At 44.5% G+C, this 15,772-nt stretch overlaps 1 protein-coding gene across 3 annotated transcripts in view; it reads right to left on the reverse strand.

Moving 5' to 3' along the window:
• ADGRA3 (adhesion G protein-coupled receptor A3) overlaps positions 1 to 15,772 on the reverse strand; it is a 116,463-nt gene that overhangs the window by 50,787 nt on the left and 49,904 nt on the right. For all 3 annotated transcript variants that reach the window (XM_019480201.2, XM_006278038.4, XM_059721611.1), the window contains 5 exons: positions 12,977 to 13,048; positions 3,817 to 3,888; positions 2,640 to 2,711; positions 1,996 to 2,156; positions 235 to 448 (listed from right to left, as the gene is read on the reverse strand). In XM_019480201.2, the coding sequence (XP_019335746.1) occupies positions 235 to 448; positions 1,996 to 2,156; positions 2,640 to 2,711; positions 3,817 to 3,888; positions 12,977 to 13,048 (591 nt within the window). The remainder of the gene's footprint in view (positions 1 to 234; positions 449 to 1,995; positions 2,157 to 2,639; positions 2,712 to 3,816; positions 3,889 to 12,976; positions 13,049 to 15,772) is intronic.

Raw genomic sequence — 15,772 nt, forward strand, 5'->3', positions numbered from 1 at the left:
GCATTTGTGAACACATACATGCACACGTCGCCCCTTGCCTGATCGCTCTCTTCTTATTCCCCCCCACCGTTCCAAGCAACCCCTTGCACGCTGGAACTCTAACAGCCTGCAAGGCAAAACCCATGGTTTCCTGTGTTTTTCTCCTTTAAAGGGAGGTGGGGGGGGGGAGCAATTGAGAAAAAAATGTTACTTGACATTAAAGTGAAAAAGTAAGCATCTCCCTTACAAATTTACCTTGCTATTAATGAGCAGTTATGAACCATGTTTTTTTCAACAAAAATACCCTGGGATTCATCAGTTTCAACTATCTTCCCATCCTGATACCACAACACCTGCATGTCTTGATCAATATATGAAGCCATACACTGGAAGGGTAGACTATCTCCCTCAAAGACAACCTGACGATGAGATGGAGTCATGTAGAAAGATGGTAATTCAAGAGGTGATTCTAGAATCCAAGAAATAGACAAAAACAACAACAAAAATCAGATTATTATTTAAAATATAGCTATATACTATGCATTATAAAATGAACTGCATTAAAATCAGTTTCTAATATCAATTCAAAATAAATAAATCTGTTTCAGAGAGAACAAACATTGATATAGTCAAATACTTGGTTCATTTCTAATAGCTTTATGATTCGCTATAAATAATGCTAAAACAGACCTTGATTTTAGTCTATTTTAAAACAACTAACAGCATTTGAGTAAAACTGTTTCAAAGAGACTCACGCATCTTAACATGACTTCCAATGAGATAAATCTTATTTTTCAGTTGTGTATATTCAGTCAACTTAATAAGTTAGAGAAGCTGTTCCTATGCTAATTCCTAAGGAGTCCTCATCTTCAATCTTATGTTGAAAACACCAATAGATAAAACAGTAGTTTACTTAATTTAACATGGATGGCGAAGAACTTAATCTTGGTAACTCATTTCTGACTCAAGACAAGCCCCACGATCTCCAAATCTGTCCACAGACAAACCCAGTCATTCAGAAGAGTTAGTCCTGAATTAAACTAGTAAGCAGTTTAAAAACAACTGAAATTTCTGCATTTTTCGATATCTGACTAAGCAGAAAGCAACTTTCCTATGAAGTCTTCAACTCCCACAAATGCATTAGCCCTGTCCAGACTATTGTATTGGAAAATGTGCTGGTTAGCATCCTTAAACATTACCTTGCACCCAGTACAGAGGGATTCCGACAACTTTAAAATGTCTCAACTGGAAATTCCTATTCAACTTTAAAAGTGATTTCTACTTCTGTGTTCAAAAGTATGAAAGAGTCTTTTTCTGAGCCTGATGGGAAAATATTTCAAGTCTTTTACATGTCAAGTCTACTTGATTTCTTTTGCTTTTCCTTTCTGAGGATCATCCAAAGATAATAGTAGGGATGCTACTATACGCCTTAATATTCTTTCAAAAAGTCTGGAGAGCAGTTTCTTTTATGTTTTCTCCCTTGAGCACCCAGCTCTGAAACAGACAATTAGCACAAAGGAGGGCCATTACTGCTCCTAATTTCTCTTTTAGATTTTACAACTTCTTTCCATGACCCTTCAAATGTCTTATTAGACTATTCCTTGGACTATGTGATCTCCGAGGAAAATTAAGAGGGGACTGAACAGGATAATCTTTTTTCTTTCAATTATTATGGTATTAGACTTGGATGATTTTGCATAACTTGGTTCTCTTTCCTATTGTTGTTATCAGAAGTCAACTTTAATTGCTAATCCCACTCAAGAGAATTTCTCCTGATAGGACTGGCTCCCCAAAGATTAAATCATTACAAGACCACAGACTTCTATGGACCTATAACCTCAACTAATTAGTTTCTCTCTACTTTTAGGAAGAAAGCCTGAAAACCACAATCTGTTGACTAGCCTGAGAAAATGATTCACTACAATATAATTGAAATGAAAGGAAAATATGAATAAACACAAGCAAAATGCAGCATGCGTTAACTTTTAACCAGCATCCTTTGTCTAGAATTCTTACCACACGTCAGAAGCTCTGGTTTCACACCTGTTACAGGTTGGGCCTGCAATGACTTGGGATAGGCACATTTAGTTTCGCGTACAGTTATATTTCTTTCTTTTAACCACTGATGTATCCATAACAGGTTACAATCACACAGAAGGTAATCAGTCTGAAATTCTCTGCAGTACACAAAAAACAGATTATTAGGTAACTGTTGTGATTTTCAAGTTAGACCATTCTAACAGCTTTGTGATTTACTACACATAATCACAACAATTAACTAATTACAAAGAGTTAAGAATGTTACACTCTGGGTTTACTGCATGTTAAGAAACAGATCGGAGTATTTAGCCCTGGATTTCAATTAATTAATTTTTGTGTTTTCATTCATCAAAAATGTGAGAATTTTAACTATGACAGACTAGCACATAAATAGTCTGGCTAACTGAAAGAACATTTACAATATCAGGTTGGGACTGAAAGTTTACATGATAATCTGTAAACCAGAATCCAGACTACCGTTCATAGTTTTAATTTTTTTTTAATTGAAGAATAAACACTGAAATATGCCACAATGATTTTTTTTTAAATCTGTTCTTCAAATGCATGGAAAACAAACACACAGGATTACACAAATTATATGAAAATCAAAGTTTACTTACAAAGACTTCAGTGACCCAAGATGATCAAATGTTCCTTGTGTTAATGAAGAAAATAAATTTCCTGAAAGATTTCTAGGAATTAAAAAAAAGGAATTTAGCTATTTTTCATAAAAAAATTAATTTGATGTTTCTAATTATGCAATTAAAAATAAATTTTCTCCTTCAAAACCGTTTTCTTGTTTTTAAAAAGTAATTTATGTAATACCAATAAATGGGCATATAAGTGCAGTCTATAAAATATTAGATATCAGACTTAATATTCTGATGGCCCAATTAAAGAACCCCAGTATCAAAAATGCACTCTTCTCCTGCATTCCCAGTGCTGCTGTTAGGCAAAAACAGCTATGAGTTTAAGATCAATTATTCAAATAAAAAATGTTGCTTGGTTAAAATGATTTAGCACCGAAAAAAAAAAAATTCCTGTACTTGCCACATTAGGAGAGCATGTGGTGTGTCAGGTGGAGCAATGAAATGGTTATTTCTTTGATACCTGCTACTGGGTGTGTCTACATAAAATGGTTTACTGCACAGTAGACTAATCTACTGCACAATAAGTCATCACCATTTAACCATTCACAGCAGCTACCGTGCAGTAAATTAAGTTAACGCATGGTTTTCTACTACCTGTAAATAGTGCACAATGCCGCTCAGTCAGCCCAGGCAGCAGGGGAACTGTCCCCCTCCCTCACAGCTGTTTCCCAGCCCCCAGTCCCAATCTGGGAAAGTGTCCTGATCGGGACATGGGGCTGGGAAAGAGATGCCCAGGAGGCAGGACAGCACCCCCCACACCCTCCAGAGCCCAGGTCTGACCCAAGTGCCCCCTGCCAGCCCAGGGTTGGGAGCCTAGAGCCCCCAGGGAAGCCTAGAGAACCCCCTGGCTGCTACAGGGGAACAGAGCAGAGGAGGAGTAGCCCTGCCTTGAATTGCTCCATTCAGAAGCAAATTTGCTTCAGGTATAGTGCAGACGCTCTCTCAAGGAAAGTTTACTGTGCATTAACTGCATGTGTAGATGCACCCACTGAGTAGCAAGTTGCATGGCCTTGAGAACATAACTTCTCTGACCCTGATTTGGCAACACACTGAAGTACGGGAGTAGTCCCAATGGACATAAGAAAAAACTGAATTTAATCAGAATTATAATTTCTCTCTCAGATATGTACAATAAAATTATACTTACAATCTAATAAGGTTTACGAGCCCTCTAAATATATCTCCATTGAGACAGCCTATTCGGTTGTTAGTCAAGTCTCTATGAGGAGAAAAACCAAAAAATGAATTGTTCTCACCACAAACTCACAAGAAAGTACACATTATTTACCATTATTAGAATTTTGGGAAACTCAAAAAACAATCAATTAATTTATTTGAAGATCCTCAAACATTTAAGAGGCTAGAAGGACAAAATGTCTACCTCTGGCTCTCAGTAACACTGAGTGAGTGCTATCCAACTACATACAGTATCTCAGCACCTTTTGCATAAAATGGAAATAGCAGAAAATTCCTGTAATGACCTTTATAGGTTTTCCATCCTCTCTGTTTTGGGGGTAAAAAAGAGTTATTTGTGACAGGTAATGGTGTGACTGTGAATCAGGGACAGGTGGAATGATTTTTTATGTTGTGTCTATTTTATGGGGAACACTGTGGCAAAGAAGAAGTGTCACAGTATTTCCCAAAGATAACCTTTATACATACTAATATCCTCCAGAAGATTACTCCACAATTAAGAAACCCTCTGGTTCTTAAGTGCTTTATTCTGACTTTCATGACACATTTTTCCTCCTTGGTTGGAGGACACAATTTACAAGTTTCCTCCATATTCAAGTCCTTGTACTTTCCTGTCAAGTTAACTTTACAGACTTTAATTTCTCAGTTTACCATTTTATGAAATGAATTGGTATGGCCATTATTCTTCTTTATCTTTTAATTTACTAAAGGAACATGTGATCATCCAATTCAAGGCTATTTTTTTAAAGATCTACTGTTCTATAAGGGCTTTGCTATTTATTAAACCAAGGCTATGTTCAGATATTCAGTTTCTACTTGGAAAATCCCCATACTCTCACTAGGAACAAAACCTTTACAGACATTCAAACTTTTTTCCCCCTGAGCAAAAAAGGCTGCTCTGGGAGAAAAACAACCCAGGAACAGCTAGGGTGAAATCGCTGAAGGAAGATTTTGTCCTAGGAAACTGAATGTCTGTACACTTCCCCTGGCTTAACTCATTCTGACGGAATAGAGCCAGGGCAAAGGTTCCTGTGCCTTCCCACAACCAGGGTCACCTCAATTTGCATGCAGAAGGTGCCACCAGTTTCTTCCTCCCCTCCTGCCCCCTGCTGTGGAACTGGAGGGCAAGGGAGAAGGCAGCTGCCAGCTGCTCCCCAACTGCTTCTCACACCAGAATTCCCATATTGACTTCTGGGAGGGGAAGGGAGTGGCAAAACTCCTAGCTTGGGGAAGCAGCTAGGAGCAGCAACAGCTGCTCCTCTCCTTTCCTGGGCTGGTCCCAGGAGAGAGAAGCAGTTGTAACTGCTTCCTGCATCTTCTCAAAGCTGGGCCTGACCCAGTTTAGGGAAGGGGCTAGGGCTTTTGCCCTGGTACTCTCTCCACTCTATTCCGGAGACTAACAGCAGAGTAGCAGAGGCTGCTCCCCTCACCTCCTCCCTAGATCCTGATCTGGGGCACATGCAGGAATTATTTCCCTGCTTCTCCAGTACCTACTTCACTCACCTTCCCCAGACTCGGAAAGTTGCAGAAAGGAGGGGAAGGAGGGTGGTGCAGAATGAATGTCTGTACTGCTCCCTCCCTCAGAAGGATTTCTACTGGTGAGATGGAACATTTCTGCTAGTGGAAATAAACATCTGTTCATGGCCAACTGTGAAATGGTTTGCCCTCTTGTTAATTGTAATACTTCCTGGTAAAGGAGGGCCAGCTATCATATGCAGGATTATCTGGACTCTATTGTTATATACCGGACAAAAAAAATACTATGAATCTGGGAATTTGGAGTTCTCCATAACAGCAACATTCTCAACAATACTTAACTTTTCTAATATTCCAGAAATCTCTATTCACATCTGAATCGAACCTTAGAGGTCCAGAATAGCTATACTTTTATTCCTCTCTCTCCAGTCATGAAACCTATTTGTTCATCTTTCTACTATCCCTATTAGCATCAGATTTTCCATCCTGCACCAATAATTCAAGCTCCTCTCCTTGTCCAGTCTCTGCATTAAGGTTCAAACAGCTCTACTATAGCTCTGTGATGTTATATAACTACTTAGCCAGACTGAGTAAAGCTACTAGCCACCACCATTTCAGTCTTGTCCAAGTTGAAATTGAACCAGTTATTCTCCACCTAAGGACTGATCTCTTGAATTCATTCACATCTTAATAGTGGGAGTGGTTGCATTAATAAAAAACAACATGTAATAACTGAATGGCACTTGAATGCTTATGGCAGCTGTACAGATCCCTGTACAACCCAAAGGATGAAGGCATCAGTTTCCTATCATCACAGTGAATTGCACTGTAGATGGGTGAGTGGGGTCATTGCAAATGTCATGCAGTTTCCCTTTATGTTATATAAACAGCTTAAAGTTCCTAAGCTCCTAAAATAAGTTAGCTTTCAGAGCCAGTTAATTATTACAAATGCTTGCATTTTAAATGCATAAGCATTTAACCGGTACCTGAAAGCTTCCTGTGTTAAATCCCCATAATTGTTCAAAGAATCATAAAAGTAGGGGTGGAAAGGACCGCCAGATGTCATCAAGTCCAACCCCCTGCATGGGGTAGAAGCATCCCTATCCAAACCAGTCTATACAAATCCAGTGCAAAACTACAGTTGACCCTGACACAAGCACAAACCATAATACCTTAACCTGCCAAAATAAGGTGAAGGAACCATGGTGGCTAACATCCCACTGCTGCAAAGGTGGTTAAAATATGCTAGAGAGATCCAGGGATGAAGGCTACAATACCCCACTAGAAAGGAAGGCAAAAACTCCCAGCCTGTAACAACCTGACCAGGGGTAAAATTAATTCCTAACTCCAAATATGGTAATCAGTCTGACCCTCAACAAAGGGGTGAGGCCCTCTAGCCAGGAAGATACAGGTTTAAGTCCCAGCTGGAACACTGGCACACACCAGTCAAAATCCCCAGCCTTCACTGCAGCCAACATCCAAAGCTTTAGAGGAAGGTGAAAAAAAAAAGAAAAAAAAAATCCTTCCTGGCCCCATGTGGCAAACAGCAAAGACCAGAGCATGGAAAATATCTATACTGCATCATAGGCCCAGCTATTCCTAAAATCATCCATGACCAATGCTTCTTGAACACCTCCAATGATGGAGATTCCACAACTTCCCTAGTCAAAATATTCTATTAATCCACTGTTCTAATAGTGAAGAAGTTTTTCCTGATATCCAATCTAAACCTACTATGCTGCAACTTTAAGCCATGAGTCCATATGCTGTTCACTGCAACAAGAAAGAGGTGCTTTCTTCTTTTTTAGGGCAGTTCTTCACATACTGAAAACTGCTATCATGTTTTGCAAGGTAACCATGGACTGTGTGAAGCTTCGGTCCCCAATTCATAGATTCATAGATTTTAGGGTTGGAAGGGACCTCAACAGATCATCGAGTCTGACCCCCTGCATAAGCAGGAAAGAGTGCTGGGTCTAGATGACCCCAGCTAGATGCTCATCTAACCTCCTCTTGAAGACCCCCCAGGGTAGGGGAGAGCACCACCTCCGTTGGGAGCCTGTTCCAGACCCTGGCCACTAACTGTGAAGAAGTTCTTCCTAATGTCCAATCTAAATCTGCTCTCTGCTAGCTTGTGGCCATTATTTCTTGTAACCCCCGGGGGCGCCTTGGTGAATAAATACTCACCAATTCCCTTCTGTGCCCCCGTGATGAACTTATAGACAGCCACAAGGTCGCCTCTCAACCTTCTCTTGCGGAGGCTGAAAAGATCCAGTTTCTCTAGTCTCTCCTCGTAGGGCTTGGTCTGTAGGCCCTTAACCATACGAGTGGCCCTTTTCTGGACCCTCTCCAGGTTATCCGCATCCCTCTTGAAGTGTGGCGCCCAGAATTGCACGCAGTACTCCAACTGCGGTCTGACCAGCGCCCAATAGAGGGGAAGTATCACCTCCTTGGACCTATTCGTCATGCATCTGCTGATGCACGATAAAGTGCCATTGGCTTTTCTGATGGCTTCGTCACACTGCCGACTCATGTTCATCTTGGAGTCCACTAGGACTCCAAGATCCCTTTCCACTTCCATGCCACCCAGCAGGTCATTCCCTAGGCTGTAGGTGTGCTGGACTTTTTTCCTCCCTAGGTACAGCACTTTGCATTTCTCCTTGTTGAACTGCATCCTGTTGTTTTCTGCCCACTTGTCCAACCTGTCCAGATCTGCTTGCAGCTGTTCCCTGCCCTCCGGCGTGTCCACATCTCCCCATAGCTTTGTGTCATCTGCAAACTTGGACAGAGTACATTTCACTCCCTTGTCCAAGTCACTGATGAAGACATTAAAGAGTATCGGTCCAAGGACCGAACCCTGTGGGACCCCACTGCCCACACCCTTCCAGGTCGAAACCGACCCATCCACCACGACTCTCTGGGTGCGACCCTCCAGCCAATTTGCCACCCACCGGACTGTGTAGTCATCCAAGTCACAGCCTCTTAACTTGTTCACCAGTATGGGGTGTTCAATTTGTGGGGTGTTAAAATTAAATTTGGCGCGATTCGGTGGGCAAATCTCTGAATCCGAATTGAATCAGAGAACCCTTTAATCTCTCCAAATCAAATTGGAACCCTCCGAATCAATTCGGAGATCCGGACAGACACAGCTTTAAATGTTTTCTCTACATACTTCTAGGTAGCAGGCAGCTTGTGAATGCTGTGATGCTGAGGTGCATGGAGTGTACTACAGAAGCACAGGGTGGTCCCCAACACACTTGGCAGCAGACCTGGAAGTGAACCAGAAGCACTTCCGGTCCACTTCCAGGTCCGCCGGGGAGTGCATAGGGGGCTCCCCTGAGCTGCCCCAGCTCAGTAACTGGTGCTTCCTGGGTCTGGGGGAGCACCCAGGGTCCCTCCACGGCCGATCACCAAGCCAGGGGGGATGTGGGGGAGCCCCCCAGCTTGCTCCCCAGTGGACCTGCCACCAAGCATGTGGAAGGCCCCCTCCCCACACTCCTGCAGGATGCTCCATCTACCCCAGCATCACAGTGTTCACAAGCCATGCTGGTACTTCGAGGTATGTAGAAAAAAGATTTAAAGCTGTGTCTATGTCTGAATTGCTGATTCTCCGAATCAGCATCGAATCTTTATTCGGGTTCAGCCAAACTGAATCGGGGAGAGTGATCCAAATCAATTAATCGAATCACTGTCCCCAATTCGGGCCAAATCTGAATCAAATAGGGCCCACTTCGCATACCCCTAACACCTATGTCCTTCAACCTCTCCCCGTATGTCTGCCATCCTCTCCTTGTATGTCTGCCACAAGCCCTTTATCATTTTTGTTGCCCACCTTTGAACCCCCTCTAACTTCTTCAGGTCCTTTTTAAAATGTGGAACCAAAAACTGCACACAAGACTCTAGGTGATGCCTAACCAGCGCTAAGTAGAGAGGCATTATCACCTTCCGCATCTTGCGCCTAATATTTCTATTGATGTATCCCAAAACTGCATTTGCCTCTTGTACAGCTGCATCACATGCAGACTCATAGTGAGGCTGTCATCCACCAAGACTCCAAAATCCTTCTCCATAGCACTGCCATCCAGCCAGGGGTCACCCATCTTGTATTTGCACTTTTTATTATCTCCTGAGATGTAGCACTTTGCATCTGTCAGCACTGAACTTCATCCTGTTAACTCCAGCCCAGCTTTCCAATGTGTCAAGGTCCTTCTGAAACGTGCTCCTGCCCTCCAACTTGTTTACAAGCCTTCCCAATTTAAGATCTTCTGCAAATTTGTTCAAGCAGCAATTAATTCCATCATCCAAATCATCAATATATATGTTGAACAACAGTGGGCCCAGGACAAACACCCATGACACTCCACTTGAAACTTCCTGTTATTCTGACATGCATCCATTTAAAATTACCCATTTAATCTTGGCTTTGTCCAGCCCACTTATCTCCAATCTGTTTATGAAAAGTTCATGCAGGATTGTGTCAAAAACTTTCTGAAGTCCAGATATACTATAGCAACAGCATTCCCTTTATCTGCCCAAGTAGTTAGTCAAAGGAGGAGAATATATTTATTTATCATTATAGTAAACCCATGATTGCTGGTTGTGATTAGCCTTTCTTCCTTCTTCCTTCCAGATGCTTGTAAATGATATCCTTATGATATCCTCCAGTAACATCCTAGGTATTGAAATGAGGCTAACTAGCCTGTAGTTCCCTGGGTCCTCCTTTTTTTAAAGGAGCAATATGTTGACCTTTTTCTAGTCCTTTGGTACCTCATATATCTCCCACAGTTTCATAAATATCATTGCCAAATGCTCAGAGATGATAAAAGAAACAATCAGGGAGCTTTCGATGGGTGTGAATGAATTCAAATTTGCAGGGCCTGATTAACTTCATACCAGGGTACTGAAGGAGCTGGTAGAAGTTAATCTCATCCCTCAGCTCATCCCCTTCCATGTCCAAATAAACTTTATAAGGTGTCTGGCTGTAACTTGAGCTTTTTTGTGAAGACTATGGTGAAGTAGCTGTTGAGTAGCTCTGCTTTTTTGGATCTTATGTTAAGAATTTGCCCTGGCTTGGTTAACAGTGAACCCACAGCTTCCTGGGTGTTTATTTTCTGGCCAACATACTTATAGAATTGTCTCTTATTGTTCTTAAACTCCCCTGCAAAATTAAGCTCATTTTTTTTTACCTTTGCCTTCCTGAGTTTGTCCCTGCAAGTTCTTGCTATTTTCTGGTATGTTTCCTTAGCGACTTGCCTATCTTTCCGTTGCCTGTATGCTTTTCTTTTGGACTAGAAGCATCCTGTGCAACCACTTTGGTCTCTTTAGCATTCTTCTTGTGTGTCCATGATATCAGAACAGTTAGCTGTTGGGCTTCCAATACTGTGCCCTTTAGAAACTTCTAGTCCTCCAGGTACCTTTATTCTTTAGTCTGTCTTCCCATAGCACAACGCCTATTAATTCATTGAGTTGGTTAAAATCTGCCTATTTGAAATCTAGCATCTTAATTCTCTTCATCTCACCCTTTCCCCATCTCAGGAGGATAAAATTTTATCATACTGTGATAATTTCTTCTCAAATTGCCTTCACACCCTTCCATCAATTTATCCCTGTTGGTCAGGACAAGATCCAAAATAAATGATCCCCTAGTTGCATCCTTATCCTCTTGGAACAGAATGCTGTCCTCCATGTAAGTTAGACACTGTCATTTTATGTTTCGCTGTGCTGTTCTTCCAGCAGATATCCAGAAAACTGAAGTGCCCCATCAGTACCATCTCATAACCTTTACATAATTTTGTCACCTCCTTAAAGAGTACCTCATCCACCTCTTTTTCCACCGAGTCAGTGGCTTAGTGTAATTCCCTAGTATTAGAGCAGTGCTGTATAACCTTTTATATTCATAAGAACTTTCATATATATTCCTGACATTGAAAAAGTGCCTTCCAACTCAGGAAAGCATTCAAACCATAAACTGAGGCCTTATGGACTAATTTATATACTGCCTCTAACATTAAATAATTAAAAATTACCTAGGTATTTCTATAGCACTGGTAGTCCACAGTAGCTAGGTATCTCCCAAAGACCAAGAATAACATCACAAAAAGATGTATAACTTTAAAAAATGTTTTGGATATTTTAAAAATCCGGAGAAAGAAAAAAAAAATGGATGGTCCTTATGCTGAACTTTTCATTTCCAAGTTAAAGCTTGAAGCAGATTTTTTCAATCAAGACGTAAATCCCAGAAAATGTGATAATGAAAATGTTGGTACATCTTTCAGTGAAGTGACATTAACAAGCAATGTAACTTTTAGTATAATATTAGTAACTATGGAATTAGTGTTCTTCTGTAACAGGGGTGGGCAATTATTTCAGCTGGAGGGCCACTTAATGAGTTTTGGTGAGCTGTCAAGGGCTACACAAAAAATCTTTCAGAAAATATAATTTTAACAAATTATAGATAAAAACCATTCATATACTAAAAGTCAAACATGTACTATAACATTTTAATTTTTTTTCAAAAAATATTTTTTTTCCCGGTTTTTTTTGAGCAGGAGATTGCATTATAGTTCAAAATGAAGTCTGACTCTTGTACATTGTGTTTGTAGGAGTGGTGGCAGGATGTGTGGCTGGTGTGGGGGGGGGCATGTGCGGGGGGAGGGAGGGTGTGCACATGTGTGGGAGGGGTTGCATGCAGCCTAACTCCCGGGAACCAGTCAGGAATGGGGGGGAGTGAGGAGGGGGTGAATGCAGCAGAACTCATCCAGGCAGTGTTGTGCAGGTGTGGCCTGCTCCCCCATATCTGGCCCGTGGCTGCCTCCACAGCACTTCTACCCACTAGAAAGAACTACCCTAGCCAATATGTAGAGTTTCTCAGTGGGGCTGTTGCCACAGCTGCCTGGCAGCAGCTCCTCCTCCTGACCCTGCTGTGTCGTTCCAGGCAGCAGGTAACATGGGGAAGCTGTAGGGACAGCTGTGGAGGGAGAAGGAAGGGAGAGGCGTTCCAGGTGGGTGGCTCATGTCCCAGCATGTGGGGCTCCAGCTCCAGGCCACCCCCTACCCATTCTGCCTGCCCAGTGTGGTGATGAGCAGCGACCTGCAGGCAGCCAAGTGGGTGAAGGGCGGCTAGAGCTGGAGCAGACAGTGACAGTGTGGGCTGCCATAAGCAGAAGTGGGCAGGGCTCAGCCCCATGCAGAACACTATGGGGGCAGCTATGGACTGGATGCAATCACTTGGTGAGTGCCTGCCCACGGGCTGGATTCAATCTGTTGGGAGGTCAGATCCAGCCCACAGGCCATATTTTGCCGACCCGTTCTATAACCTTCTGAAGAGAGTCACCATGAAACGTTTAACGTATTTAACAAGGATAATGATTTGATGACATCAAAGCTCTTGGAATGAATATGAAGCCACCAACGTCTCAAGCTACTATAACACAGACAGTGACGGCTACACTATTGACAGAACAGATGCACAAACCTAGGTCTAACAAGCAGCTCCAAAAAAGCAACATGAAGTCACCAATGTTATGGCCCCTGAATGATTCTTCTTGCAAAACACATGATGCTTTTGTCTTTAACCTACCAGACCTTCCAACTAACTCTGGAACCTGAAAAAAAAATTGTATCTAAAACATGATACTCACAGTTTTTTAAGAGATGAAAGCCCCAGAAAAGCTCCTGGATCTATAGTACTAATAAGATTGTTCTTAAGGTCCCTGTTAAAAAAAAAAAAAGGGCAAAAAATTAGAATTTAAAATTTATAGCCGTGGGAATGAAATTTAATATGCATAATTGGATATTGCATAATTGGATATTTTATATTACAAGTAAGCTACCCTAGGATCTAAACTGCCAGAAGACAGAGAATATACCTCTACTTCTTCTGAAACAGAAAATAACTCTGCTTCTTCTGGTACTGGATAAGATTTCCAGAAGTCTGAAAATGGATTAATGGTTTTTGCATTTTTCTATTAAAAAGGCATATACACAGCTTCTGTCTGTCTTTAAATAGGCCATCAATTGTTTTCAAGGGAAAAGGAACACACTATAAGCCAAGGATGGGCAAAATACAGCCCACGGGCCAGATCCAGCCTGCCAGATAACTGGATCTGGCCCACGGCTCCCATGTGGCACTCCACATAGGACCAAGCCCCACTCACTTTTGCCGGGACAGCCTGTGCTGGGCTCCCATCGGCACTCACAGCCCAGTCCCGGCCAGTGCGTGCAGCTTCCAGTGGGCTGTTTCCAGTGCAGCTGCAGCCAGGTGCTGCTTTGTGCCTCCTGCCTCCAGTGGAGGATCCTGAATTTGCTCCTGCCATACCGTGCTGCTCTGGGAGAGCAGCTACAGTTGAGCAGCTCCTGGCCTAGTGTGGAGGGCTCGAACTTCAGCTCTCAGGGGCCTTTAACCAGAAGGCATACAGGAACTGAAGCCAGAGCCCCGCATGCCTGCCAGGAGAAGTGTGGTGCAGCACAGCTGCGGTGCAGCGCGGCAGAAGCAAGGGGCAGGAGCCACCACTGGAGGCAGGGGGACACAGACCAGCCCCCTGCAGCAGCCAACCTCCTGCTTAAGCTGCTCCTGCCACACTGCGATGTTCTGGGAGGGCAGGCAGCTTCAACCACTGCCCCAGCATGCAGGACTCTGGCTTCAGCTCTCAGCTGCCATCCCAGGAGCTGGAGCAAGAGCACCATATGCTGGGGCAGGAGCTGCTCACCCACCCAGCACAGTGTGGCAGGGAGAAGAACAGGGGCAGCAGTTGCCACTGGAGGCAGGGGGAGCAGAGTAACACCCAGCAGGGCTGCAGACACCAGCAAGTGCATAATGCAAGCTGCCCCAGCATGAGTGCACTGGGCTCAGCCCCATGCGGAGCACCACGAGATCAGCGAGGACATCACCACCCAGGCAAGCACCCTCCCTCACCTTCCCTCACCCATGGCAGCCCCCTTTCCTTAGACACACATGCACATGCTCCCCCCACACACCCCTCCCCACCTCCACAACCCCAGAGAGCAGAGGCATGTAGGGATCAGGCCTCTGGATCCAGGCCTGTGACCAGGCCCCAGGATCCCAGCCTTGCCCACCCCTCCCACTCCTTGAACACTGTTCCCTGTGGTGCAGTGCCTCAGGAACAGGAAGTGTCAGGGCAGGTAGGAGGGAAGAATGGAGGAGGAAGGAGGAGGGAGAACTATTACCTATAGCTTATGAAGTTAAAAAGCAAGACAGGGGGTGGCCCCAGGGAGCAGCTCCCAGCAGCAGCTGTGTGCGAGCAGGTCTGTGAGCAGCCCTGGGCTCCCTGTGTTGCTCCAGGCAGGCAGCTGTAGCCCCACCTCTACATTGAGGCAGGGTAGGCGCTGGCCTGGGACTTTGCACCCCTGGGTCAGGACCGTTTAACCAATATAATTAAAGGACGTTAAACAGATTATTTAAAACTGATATTTACATCCCTGTTTCTAGGAGTGCACTGATAGAGATTTGGGGGGACGATACTGATAGCTGATTTTTAAGGAGGCATATCGATCAATACCGATCCAATTTCCGATACAGCTGTGTACAGCTGGTAAATCTGTTGTGGAAGGGGATAGGAGAGGAAGAGGGGCAGGGGCTGGGGAAAGTGCTGTCTAGCCTGGGTGGAGCGGCGTGTGGGACAGAATTGCAGCTCAACTGGAGGGCAGGGGGGGGACGTGTGCATCCAGGTCTTTATGGGGCAGGGCAGGCGAGCTGCAGCTGCAGACTGGAGCTGGTCCAAGCCCTTCTCAGTGGGGTCCAGGCTCAGGGCGGGAGACAACAACATTGGGAGTGGGGCTACAGGGGAAGGTTTGCAGCCAACCCAAATTTCACCATAGCCCCCCCACCCCCCTCTCTCTGCACTGTCACCACCCGCCTGGTGCAGCCCTGGCTCTTCCTGGCACATGGGTGGAGGCAGGGCCTTGAGCCAGGGCTACGCTCTGGAAAGGCAGCAGCGGTGCTGGGATGGGGAGGCTATGGCGCAATTTGGGGTGGCTGCAGCCCCCCTTCCCTCACAGCCCCGCTCCTAACACTGCAACTGCAACCCACCCTGAGCCTAACCCCCACCAAGAAGAGCTCGGCACAGCCCCAGCTGCAGCCTGCGTGCCTCACCCCACGCAGACCTGGGGGCACACGCCCCCCTCATGCCCTCAGACGAGCAGCAGCTCTGCCCCACCCCACCCCGGCTGGGCAGCGCCTGCACCAGCTCCTGTCCCGCTCCCTCCCTCACTGCAGGGGGTGTTAATCTGCCCCCCCCCACAACCCTTCCCCCCCGCTTCGCTTGCGCCACCAGTGTTACCAGCTACACACAGCTTTCCAAGCTGCCAAGCTGTGCTCCCTGCTGCCTGCATGCTGCACTGCAGCTGCACGCACAGGCATTTATTGGCCAAATTACCAGTCATGTCAGACTGATTTCCAATACAGTCAATTTTCTTTG

This window comes from Alligator mississippiensis, chromosome 2, assembly GCF_030867095.1.
Source record: "Alligator mississippiensis isolate rAllMis1 chromosome 2, rAllMis1, whole genome shotgun sequence".
In the NCBI taxonomy this organism is placed as follows: Eukaryota; Metazoa; Chordata; order Crocodylia; family Alligatoridae; genus Alligator; species Alligator mississippiensis.